The sequence below is a fragment of the Budorcas taxicolor genome, chromosome 11, assembly GCF_023091745.1.
Source record: "Budorcas taxicolor isolate Tak-1 chromosome 11, Takin1.1, whole genome shotgun sequence".
NCBI lineage: Eukaryota > Metazoa > Chordata > Mammalia > Artiodactyla > Bovidae > Budorcas > Budorcas taxicolor.
This window is the reverse complement of record NC_068920.1, coordinates 84,425,432-84,438,381: the sequence shown is the minus strand read 5'-3', so window position 1 is coordinate 84,438,381 and position 12,950 is coordinate 84,425,432. Positions and strand designations below refer to the sequence as shown.

Below are 12,950 nucleotides of genomic sequence, written 5' to 3'. Positions count from 1 at the left end.
GTAACAAGTGAGAGTACTGAGGAAGGGCAGAGCTTACTCTCTTCTCTTTTGCCTTCTTTTACCCTGTACTGGAATGATTACCTAAACTAGGAAAAGTCAGTGCATGAGGCAATTCAAGACAATCTTAACACTGTAACAATATCAACCAGAAGACAACAGTTACTGCTACAGAGATTTTAGGGGGTAAAAAAGGTAGTAAAAGTATTTCCCTTCTTTCTGCTCATCTCCTTTTCTCATCTCCTTTCTTCTAATTCCCGATTCATGAGAACCCTTGACATTCAGTGCTTGTAAGCTAGTAAAGTTCCTGTATCCACCCAAATTTATACTTCTGCTCTAAAAATGTCCCTTCCTCCTCCATATCCCACAAAACAGCCATAAACCAGAATACAACTGCTGATAGTTAGGAATTAAAGAGATAATGTGAATACATAAATATATTCTAAAGTAAGTATGAGGCCCAATAAAATCTGGAGGGATATTTGTAATTGAAATGAAAAATTATGCATCCTAAAAATATAGATGTTCTCTTGTATGGTCTATAACAATTACATATAGTTCAATAATAAACAGAATGTTTAAATGAGCAACATCTTATTTCATTCTCCCCAGAATAAAGCATCAAGACTTAGGTTAAGATTGCTAGATGCTGAATTTTAAACTTAAATATAAAACCATGCCATCATCAATTCAGAACCAAAACAATTCATGACTTTAGTGAGCACAAAGATCTGGCTGTTTTCTTTGCTGCAACATGACATTAAGAAAAGACAATACTCGTGGCACAATTGGCCAAGTTTCATGTCCGTAAATTTTCTAAGTAAAATAGACTTCTATGACTCAAGCTGAATCAAAAACATATCTTATTACTTACTTCAATTTTACTATGCTATGTATGCATTCCTTTAACCATTTCCTGCTATTACACTGGAATTCTATTTCAGGCAGAATAACGTAAGTATAATTAAGTGTAATATCCTGGATCTTATCTAAACCAAAGTCCTTTAGTATTTCAGTTAAAATGCTGGCCACTGATAAGCAACAGCTAACATCTAATTTTCCAATTAAGTGATAACTTTCTATGAACATACACACAAACCTGAGCTTAACGTCTTTTCTGTATCTTTGTGTGGCTGGCTTACTCCCTTAAAAATTGTTACTTACTGCTTTTGAAAAATCCAGGCATCCTACTCCACGTTCGAAAGTTCCAAGTCCAATAATTTGCAGTGTAGAAAGACTAACTGAATCCCACACTCTGACATGAGGTTGCAGGGGCTGCAAAAACAAGGGGAAAAATACAAGATAGCAGGACTTAACTAGTATTTACATAGATGAAAATACCACTCCTACAAGAACTGTTTGCCATCTTTAAAAAATAATGATGGATGGATAAATGTCTAATAAAAAATAGCCAGTACATTTACACATGCCCCCAAAGAATCTTGAGCAGGTATTTTCTTCTCATACTACAAAAATAAGGAAATGACAAAGTGATAATAGTAGCAGCAAATGATCTGAGTATCTAGTATGTGCTATATACTATTCTACTATGTCACACGCATTAATTCATTTAATTCTCACAGACCCTGGGGGTTAGGTGCTATTATAATCATCATTTAACAAATGAGGAAATTGAGATAGTTTTTAAAATTAATTATTTTATTTTAATTGGAGGCTAATTCCTTTACAATGTTGTGGTGGTTTTTGCCATATATTGACATGAATCAGCCAAGGGTGCATGGGTTCCCCTCTTCCTGAATCCCCCTTCTACCTCTCTCCCTACCCCATCCCTCTGGGTTGCCCTAGAGCACTGGTTTTGAGTGCCCTGCTTCATGCATCGAACTTGCACTGGTCATCTATTTTACATATGGCAATATACAAGTTTCAATGCTATTCTGAAATAGAGATTTAAATAACTTGTCCATAGTTATCCAGCTATTAAAAGGTAGACTCAGGATTCTAATACCAGCAAATCTGCACTGGAAATCCTGCTTTTTGCATTACTTTCATTCCTGAGAAAATAATATTAAAAAAAAAAAATCAGTGTCCAAAAATTGCTAAGCAAACAGCCCTTAAACAGAATTTAGAACTGGAATGAGTATTAAAAGTCATCCAATATAACCCCTCCAACTACTTTTCTTTAAAGAAACCAGGCAGAAAACGCTATTAAGTATAGTAATATACATGCTAATCAGTCATCATTAATATTCACTGATCCTTATTAATAAGGGATTTGTCATGTAAGCCAATAGTATTGAATAATAACTGAAAAATTTTAAGTGTTATTTCTAGTCATATATAAATTACATATAAAATCATATGTAAAATATACAATTAAGGGATCCATCAATTTAGGATAATTATAGTACCTTCCAGCAGACTGATAAATCATTCTATACTTAAAAAAAGAACTTTAATAAGCTTATCAGTTCTCCCATTCTTATAAATAAATAGCTTCCTTAGGGAGAACACTTATTTTTTGAAAAGGAATATTTTAGTGTGACTCTCTTGTTCTTTTTTTTAATGTTATTACATTGTATTATTTTTTTCTCTGCTTATACTAAAAATTCCTTAATAGTTAAATTTTAAGAGAATGAAATAAATGAGTTAGGGTTAAATACAATCAATTCCATCCTAATATCAATATCACCTGGTACAGAATGCATAAAACTGTGCCACTCACCCTTCCATCCTTATCCACTCCAGCTATCTGTCCAGTTGCAATCCTAATTTTGTCAGGATGTATAGCAAGGCTAAAAAGCAGTGTTAACAACAATTTTAAATACAGGAAAGATGTAAAACAGCAGAAACATGCCTCAGTATCAACATTTTTCAAACAGTTTTTAATCATTAAAAAAACTCAATGTGACCCATTTGTTTTATTTTCTTTGGCTAATCAAATAAACATCAATTACCTATAGGTCTTGTAAGTTTTCTGCGGTATTTTTGCCTTCTTTGTTAAACTGAATTATTAGAACACTAAATTTGAAGAAAATATCTACTCATAATTGTGGCATGATAAATTTATCACATGTTCACAATAAAGGAACTTGTTTCTTTCTAGTCTTACACCTAGACATATTCACATAGTTTTATTACTGTGAAGATGTAATATTACATCTTGTAAAGATTTTAAATGTTGGAGAATAATGAATTTAAGCAATAAACAGAGGGAATACATTTTTTGTTTTTGGTATGTATTGCTCATTATTTTCCAGAACAGTTATCAATTTAAATTGTTATAAAGAAATAAAAATGTTTTCATCATTTCACTACAACTTCCTCATATTAAGAATTATACCTTTTAACATGTCTTGGTAGTCTGATTGGTATAAAAGATTATCAGTTTAATTTCTTTTATTATTGAAGAGGCTAGAGTTTTTCAATATGTTGCTTTAACTAATGTTATTTCTTCTCAAATAGTTCATATGCTTTGAAAGAAAAATGAAAGTGAAAGTCACTCAGTTGTATCCAACTCTTTCCGACCCCATGGAATATACAGTCCATGGAACTCTCTAGGCCAGGACACTGAAGTGGGTAGCCTTTCCGTTTTCCAGGGGATCTTCCCAACCCAGGGATCAAACCCAGGTCTCCCGCACTGCATGCAGATTCTTTATCAGCTAAGCCTCAAGGGAACCCAAGAATAGTGGAGTGGGTAGCCTATCCCTTTTCCAGTGGATTATCCTGACTCAGGAATTGAACTGGGGTCTCCTACATTGCAAGCAGATTCTTTACTAACTGAGCTATCAGGGAAGCCCATACATCCTTTATTGAGATCAATTACATTGACAGTTAATATCTGAACCAAACACATATATTACCTAATCCATCAATTTTACTTTTAATATAGATCAATTACATTAAGAGTTAATTAAAAATCTAATATTTACATTTTTCCATATTTAATTCAAATCTTAAACACTTAAAAAAGCAAAATTGCTGGATTAGGTAATATATGTGCATGGTTCAAATATCAAAAACTACAAAAACACTTACGAAACTCTGCTAAAATCTCATCTATCTGGCTATTATCCCTACTCTGTAACACCAACCAGGTAATCACTGTAATCAGTTTCTTTTTATTACTAATTCTGGAAAAATTTTACCTATGTGAAAGTCAAGATAAATATTTATCTTCCACCTCCTTTTTTACACAAATGGTCAACTACTACACATTTTCTTGTTCTTTTATACTTACGAGTGTATCTTAGGGATCTTTCCATTTAATACACAAACACTCTCCTCATTCTTTCTTAATTTTATTGAAGCAGAGTTGATTTACAATGTTGTGTTAATTTATGTTGCACAAAGTGATTCAGTTATATATATATATTTTTTTTCTTTTTCACATTAATTTCCATTATGGTTTATCACAGGGTACTGAATGTAAATCCCTGTGCTATACAATAGGACTGTGTTGTATATCCATTCTATATATAATAGATGGCATCTGCTAATTCCAAACTCCCTGTTCTTTTCTCCCCAGTCTCAACAAATCTATTCTCTACTAAGTAAGTCTGTTTCTGCTCTTTTGTGCCATATTTTAGATCTAAATATGTGATATCACATCATAATTGTCTTTCTCTTTCTGACTTACTTCACTTAAGTAGGGTAATCTCTAAGTCCATCTAACCTCATTCTTTATGGCTTCGTGGCTGCATGCATACCACACAATACTAGTTTCCAGCTAAAAGATATTCAGGTTCTTTCCAACCTTTACCATCAAAAATGATGTTGTAATAAGTAATCTTGTACATGCATTATTATCCTTCTAGTGAAAAAGACAAAATTTTAATCATCTCTAAAAGTTTAACAGTATCTATATTTTAAGTCTAATGTATATTAATTTTTTTCTAGGTATAGATATAGTCGCCAGAATAGAACATTTTAAATGTTGGAAAATAATGAATTTAAGCAATAGGTAATTAAAGTTAACTTCAAAGTAGTAAAATTGAGTACTTCAAAAATACCCCAAGCATAGAAAAGGAGTTTTCACATTTTTATGGTTCTCACTCTATTTTACAGTTTGATCCTTATTCAGCTATGATTTCCCTTTCCTCCCAAAAGTCTCAAGTTCAAAACTTACCTACATAAAATAAATTCTCAATAAATATTAAGTAACCAATAATCACTCTCAGAAGTATGTAAAAGTCTAGTCTGCCACATATATCTGATGTTACAGGCCAGAGGAAAAAGTATAAACGCTCTGGGAAAGCCAAAGAAGCGCCCAACAAAATTTATAGATGATATGTTGCAGGTATCTATTGCAGGTACCTGTTCATGCAGGTATCACACCAACTATTTTGGAGGCCTATAAGTCTTTTTTATTTTTGAAATCTACCTATAGGATGTCCATAATATCCTTAAATTCTCATTTTTCCGTAAGAAATCATTTCCAATGAAAACCTAGCTTAATAAAATACAAAAATAAGAGCATGAAATAAATAAATACACACACACACACACACACACACACACACACACACACACATATATAAAATGATACCAACCATTTTACACAGTCTGTATGACCCAGGTAGTGCCGTTGAGTTCGCTCTTCATAATTAAATAGTACTACTACTGATGCTATGAAATAAACAATTTCCCCGGTAGGAAGAAGGTAAACATTAGCTCGACAATCCTTTCCTCGATAACCGTATCTTAAAATAAAGAGTCAAGGTTTCGAACAAACATAACTTTCAAAATGTTAAATAATTTATTAATGGATATGTAAAGGAATCAGTATAAGTAAAGAGGACTGGACTGTAACTATAAAACTCATGTCTTGCCATTAGCCCTTGTGCAGTTCCAAGACTTAATATGCTTAAATCCTAGTTTCCTCATTCAACCAAGAAATACATATTGAGCTCCTAATGTGTATCAGGCATAGAGCAGAATATGCATTTCTGAACAAAAATATGTGGGTCTGTGTCCCTGGAGTTCTTGCTTTTCAAAGGTAACAAAAATTTACACCAAGTATATTAGAAATTGTGGAAGGAAAAACAACAGGATGCTAAGAAGAAAACACAGGAGGAGGATCTAACTTAAATGGAGACAGAAAAAGAGAGACAGCAAAAGATGGGCTACTTGAGGGAATCTCCTGGTGATCTACCAGCTGGACTCTGAGCTCTCACTGCTTAACCAGGTTTGATCCCTAGTTGGGACCTAAGATCCCACAAACCACATGGTGCAGCCCAAAATTAAACAAAAAAAGAAGAGCTACTTGACACTTATACTTACCCTAATTGATGAATAAAACATAGCCAGGCACAGTTTGGTATAAGCAGAGTACCTGCTAAAAAACTATGCAGAATCACAGGATTGGTGAGTTTTCTCAAGCTAATTTCTGCCAAAAGGAGGGACTGATTCAAGGAGTGGGAAAGAGGATATAAGAGAATGGAGGCAAAAAGCAAAGTTCAAACATTAAGTTTCTTTTGCTTCACTAAGAATTTCTTAGAATGTCTAAGAGAAATGAGGCTTCCTAAGTGAAATAAGGAGCACTGTTTCATATACTCATTTTTAAGAAAATGTCTGGTCATGAAGAAGTTAATTCTCAAATTAGAATCCACCTTGCTAATTTCAGCTCTTAATAAGATAATTCATATTATTTCAAAGGTTACAAAATGCTTAACTGATGTTTCCTTATTTAATTCTTAAAACGGACCTGTGAGGTAGGGATTACTGACCTCTTTTTATATGGGAAGAAGTAAGGTTCATTGAGGGTAAGTGGCAGAGCCAAGACTCAAAACACCAGCCTTCCAATTCTAGTCTGACGCCTCTTTCACTACACCACAAGCACCTGCCTTGATGTCCATGGAACACTGCTTACCCTATCTGAAGATATTAATTTTGGTGCTTTTAAGTTGCGAACAGCAATATACACATAATATGTGAAAGGATTAGAGAACATCTCTTTACTTTCTCAAGTGGTCACTGTTTATCACGTTTACTTGACATAAAGACAATTCTGATAGACGTCAGGTAAAGTAATTTTTCTTAAAGACGGAGCAAACAAATTTGCTGTCACAATAGAAAAGGATACACCCACTCCAGTTTGAGCTTCTCAGGAGGCAGTTCTGTTCTGATGTCATCATAGTTGTCAACATCAGAAGGAATGAACATTGTAATTGGTCGACCTCGCATAAACATTTTAATGTATTCTCCTTCTGTTGAAACACAAGAAAAAAATTCAGACAGATGTATTTGCTGAATATTCATAGAAAAAACGTATTATTAATATGCTATAATAAAAACAAGACAGAAAATAGCTGCTTCAGAATTCGAGTCTCATTATATATAACTGCTTTTGTGTAAAGACTTAGTTTAAAGTATCAAAGGAAAAAAATCACTGGTCATTCCTTAAGTGAGAATAACTTTTCATAATTAAAATATAATTTATCTATAAGTTGACAGATTTCAACAAGAAAGTCAGGAAAATTGAGGTATAAAAATGCAAGAGGAAATAATTTTGTGATGGAAGGTTCTCTGACAATTGAAAAAAAAGATTATCAGAGTCCTCTGACGACAACCATGTCTGATGGCTGTCACTACCTTATCAACCTATTGACATTTAATGGCAGCAAAAAACCATGGCCACAGAATATACCATGAGTGGAGTCAGACACCCCATAAGTCAAGCACAGAGAGAGACTAAGCACTGTTACACAGGGCAGTGATCAGAGAGGGAGCAAAGACGACCAATGTCCTTCATTTCACAACTGGGCCTACAATCAGCCTCGAGTTTAAGCAATTAAATTCAATTATAATGCACTAAAATCTTAAAGACTGCGCTAGGAAATAGTTTTCTAGTTTGTAGCCTAAGTAATATTAACATAACAGCACAAACATCTTTTATTTACATAAGCCAATAGCTGCTTATAAGATCTGCAACAGCCTAAAACTAAAAATGTTAAAAAGACAACTCGAGAATCAAATCAACATTTATGGTACACCTTTTACAAATGAAAACAATACTTAAGTGATCAGATCAGACTGTTCGTAAGTCTTAAGAAACAACAACAACAACACCCATCCTTGGCTGATCTACATACAGACAGGTTTAATAAATGTTGATGGTGGCTGTGAAATGTTTACGAAAGAACCTAAAAAGGAAGGAGAAAATACGGGACTGCGTGTAAATGCATAGGTTCTGTCTAGAACTTGCTAACTTGTCTGTTACAATAGGAAAATCACGTTAGAAACAGTGTAATTCTCAATCAGAGGTTGAGTCAACCTTAGGACTTCTAATAAGGAATGACCTAAGCCACTAAAGAGACGCATAGATAATTCAATAGCTTATGTAACACAAACCATGAAAGCAGAAGGAAAAAAACCATTTGCTGAATGTCTGTAAGTATTTCTTCAGAGTAAGACTTTTAAACTGTACTTGCTATGGGTGAGAAGTTCAAGTTATTTTTATTATTATTACAGTGTGCTCGGCCTCAGGGTTTGATCTAAGAACAGGCTAAGACCTCCCACGCCACAATTTTTTAACACCACATGATGTATGTCTCTATTACTTCTGAATCTAAGAGTGGGCTCTGTTTCCTGGACTTTGATGATAACTAAACAATTTAGTTATCAGCTGTAAGTAACTATTTCCCTTCAGCAATCATCTTTATCTGTATCTCCTTGTCATTTTTTGTAAGGTCCACTTTCTTCTAGGTGTCAATTTGTTACATAATTTTCCCTCTAGTTGGTTTTTGTTTTTGTTTTTTAAAGAAAATAAATCCTTAAAGGAAAATAAATTCCTGTCCTGTGGAATTTCTTCCAAGGTCATTCACTGGTCAGAGGTATACAGCATAAATGCTTTCTGAAGGGAAAAAAATATTTCATAGATGTTTCTATTGCCAGTTAAAGGAGACTGTATATCCAGCAAAGGGAATGGGTTAGGGCAGCATTAAAGAAAAGAAAGTGCCCTCCTCTGCTAATAGGGGCTTCCCTGGTGGCTCAGAGGGTAAAGTGTCTGACCGCAATGTGGGAGACCTGGGTTCGATCCCTGGGTTGGGAAGATCCCCTGGAGAAGTAAATGGCAACCCACTCCAGTATTCTTGCCTGGAAAATGCCATGGATGGAGAGACCCGGTAGGCTACAGTCAATGGGATCGCAAAGAGTCGTACACGACTGAGCAACTTCACTTCTGCTAATAGAGACAGCTCAGAATACTGTACTGATTCCTTCAGCAACTGTAAAGCAGCATAAGCAACCAAGTCTAAGCAAAGCAGCTGTATCTATGCTTGCGAACTTTTCTAATATAAAAATGGCAATGCATATTAGGATGAAAATCCTTTTCCTGTCTATAAATTAGCGGTATACATGTTGGAGGCTGAGTATATATCTAGACACTGGGAACCATTCCAGTAACTGAGGGGGGCAACACATTATAGTGGAAAAGAGCGTGAGCTTTAGAGACACACTGTCTGGGATTTGAATCCCAGCTTTATCCTCTTCCTAACCATAAGACTCATAAATAAAATGATAATACTACTTACCATTAGGAATTCTGATTGAACAAATAAGATATCACACTGTAAAGTATGAGGTCTTGACAAGTATTTCTTTCCTTCCCTTTGTAAGCATTCTAAACACTGTCTAGGAACTGCTTATAATACATGATTCAACACTCCTCTCTTCAAAAGCATTAAAGCGACTGTCCACAGAACAGCAACTGCAGGCAAATGAGCTAGAATTCTGAGGGCCCTATCTGGGCCACTAATACAGGGGTCACAAGTTCAAGTGTCTAGAGGCCCAGGCAGAAAATGCAAATTGAGACCCCTGGGAGCATATGGGATGACCAGTTAGGGTGGGGGCATCCACCAGGCCCACCTTAGGGAGGCAGCAGTTAATCCACCTCAGGAAAGATGTGGGCCCAGTGCTGCTAGAGCTTCTCATTTTTCAAGAGAAACAGAAAATCTATAATTTATTGTGAAGTCTCCCAATTTTTAAATGTTTACTCCTTTGCCAAAGAGGGAGAATACCATGTGAAAACACACCTTTGGCCTACATAGAACTCACTAGTTTGCAAACTAAGAAGAGAGTCTTTACCTTGGGAGTTAGATAAAATATGTAGATGAAGAACCTCTTTCCTCCTCCGTCACTCGTGAGTCAAATTCTCACTGCAAACATTTTGAGTCTGTCAGGTTTCTTGACCTTATAGCTAAACCACTCAGCTGTTTTATCAACTGCTACTTTCTGGCTGTCCTCACTGTACTCCAGCATGAAAGTCAAGGGGAACAGAGGGGCCATCAGACGAAAAGCATATGAGGTCAGTAATAGTAATTAATATAGTAATAAAGTCTGGTGGTCCAGAAATGTGAGAAAAAGAAATGATTAAATTATCTATCTCTTGATAATTAGTAAACACAGCATAGGGCTACCTGTATTCAATAATGAAGCTGCTGCTTCCTGAAATGTAATTCATCTCAACATTTTATCTACTTTGACACTGTGAAAATTCCTGGTACTGACAGGGTGGCTATACAGTATAGTGGACAGAATGCAAGCTTTGTGATAAAGGCCATCCTTATTTGAATCTAAGCTTTACCACTTACTAGCTTATGCTCAAATAAAATAAATATTCTTAATTGAATCTGATCAATGACAGATATCTTATTTATAAAAGAAGAAATTCAGGGAATTCCCTGGTGATCTAGTGGTTAGAACTCGGTGCTTTCATTGCCAGGCCCTAGGTTCAATCCCTGATCAGGGACCTAAGATCCTCCAAGCTACATGGTGTAAGGAAAAATAAACAAAAACACAAGAAACTGTGTGGGATACTGTTAATAAATTTTATCAGTTCATTTCTCTAGATACACATAATGTTGGAAGAAGAAGAAATCTTACAGCTCACCTAGTCCAAACACCTATTTTTACAGGAGAAACCAAGGCTCAGAAAGGTCAAATGAGTTCCTAGACTGTGTCCCAAAATGTCTATTACTTAGAACTTGTGAAATATTTTCTTTCTAAACTATTGTTCTAGATCTGTACAATTTGGTACAAGAGCCACTGGCAGAATACTTAGCAGGCAGTCAGCGTGAACTGAGGCATGCTCTAAGTATAAAATACGCACCAGAGTCTGAGAGTCTGACGATGTTTGTATGGAAAAAAAAGTGAAACGTTTCCTTAATGTTCCTCCGCCCATGCCCACGCCTCTCACTCCCAGCTTCATGATATGTGGAATCTTAGTTTCCTGCCCAGGAAGTAAACCTGTACCCTCTGCACTGAACACACAGCATCTTAACCACTGGGCTACCAGGTAAGTCACTCATTAATGGTTTTGTATATTGATCACCCACTGATATTCTGAATATACTGGATTAAATATATTAATCTTGTTGTTGTTGTTGTTTAGTCACTGAGTTATATCTGACTCTTTGTGATAACACAGACTGCAGCCTGCCAGGCTCCTCTGTCCATGAGACTTTCCAGGCAAGAATACTGAAGGCGTTGCCATTTCCTTCTCCGGAGGGATCTTCCCGAACCAAGGATTGAACCCTCGTTTCCTGCATTGGCAGGTGGGTTCTTTACCACTGAGCCACTGGAGAAGCCCAAACTTATCTTACCTGTGAAAATTTTCTTTTTTAAAAATGTTGCTATTAGAACATTTAAAAGTATGTGTGCTTTATGTATTTCCATTGGGCAGTACTGTTCAGACAGTGGTGAGGTCCTTAGGCTACATAAGTCCAATTACCTGATAATGTAGCTTACTTATAATCCAAATAGTATTAGCTTGAGCCCTGAATTCCCAAAAACAGGGAAATCAGAGTACAAGAGAAGAAAAAGATGTTTCTGCTCTGTTATCTTTTGGAACAGTGAGTGTTAGACAAAAATATGAAATACTGTATTTCTATGTCCTTCATGCACACCTCTTAGTCCTCGCCCTTCAGTCTCCTCACATGCTGTTAACTATTCTACTTAAGCATCAACCCTGGGCTGTTTTATCTTCCAAAGTGCTCCAAATTGCAAAATGATCTTTATATTCCCTAATCCAAACTTTCTGGGATAGTTACTCTCAGGTGTTCTGAGAAAAGCATTGCTGAAATGATTCATATTGATATAAACAACTGGTTATCAATATTATATGCTTAAAAGATGCGCATCAAAATTTATTAATCTTTCACAGATTATAACAAAACAAAAGGAAAAGTGTAGAAGAAAACTGTACTCTTATCCAAGACTGTTTCCTTCTCTTTTTTTTAAAAATAGCTTTCCCTATTTCTGCACCTAGAGATATTAAAGGGAAAAAAAAGAAAAGCCTTTCAAAGACAGCAGCAGCAGAGCTTCAAGGGTTTGGACTATGATTTGTACTTATTTATGTAATGGGCAGTGCCTGTAGAAAGTCTTCTGACCTTCTAGAATACTTACAGTTTAAAGCATCTTTCTCCCAAAGTTTTCACTTCAGAAATTTCATTTTTATTTGTATTTCATGATCTTTAGAACTAAAAGGCTCCCCACCACAACTGAATTTGGGTTTTATATTTCACTAAAATGTGGCAGTGTGGTTCTACCCAATTTCAGCAAACAGAAAATTGCAGAATCTTTAGTGTGAGATTTTCCTCAGATACTACCCGTTCTACTCCCCCAAAGCACAGAGCTGCAGAACAGGCCAGTAAACAAGATGCTAGAAATACCGTCCACAATTTTATGGTACAAAGTGACAAAAACCCATTTAAGGAAAGCTAAAATCTTTTCTTAAAACAAATTCATTTTTAAACAAAATATTTCAAGTTTTACACTAGAGTAATATTTTTTTTAATTCCAATGAAACTACATAATTTATGAGGATCTTTGGATTTTGATAAGAAAGTTGATATATGCTATTATAAAATCTTAATTTCACTCCTTTTCAAAGGTCTAGCTGTAAAAACAGATCATAAAATGAAGGCTGCAAAATAAAAAGGCAAGTCGTAAATTTAGGATATATAATCTAACCTTATTTTGCACATCAAAAAAAA

The 12,950-nt window shown here is 35.2% G+C and overlaps 1 protein-coding gene across 1 annotated transcript in view; it reads right to left on the bottom strand.

Moving 5' to 3' along the window:
- Positions 1 to 12,950, bottom strand: part of EML4 (EMAP like 4) — a 145,992-nt gene that overhangs the window by 41,834 nt on the left and 91,208 nt on the right. The window contains exons 8-11 of the mRNA XM_052647931.1: positions 7,040 to 7,163; positions 5,508 to 5,657; positions 2,681 to 2,750; positions 1,162 to 1,272 (exon numbers count right to left, since the gene is read on the bottom strand). Of these exons, the coding sequence (XP_052503891.1) occupies positions 1,162 to 1,272; positions 2,681 to 2,750; positions 5,508 to 5,657; positions 7,040 to 7,163 (455 nt within the window). The remainder of the gene's footprint in view (positions 1 to 1,161; positions 1,273 to 2,680; positions 2,751 to 5,507; positions 5,658 to 7,039; positions 7,164 to 12,950) is intronic.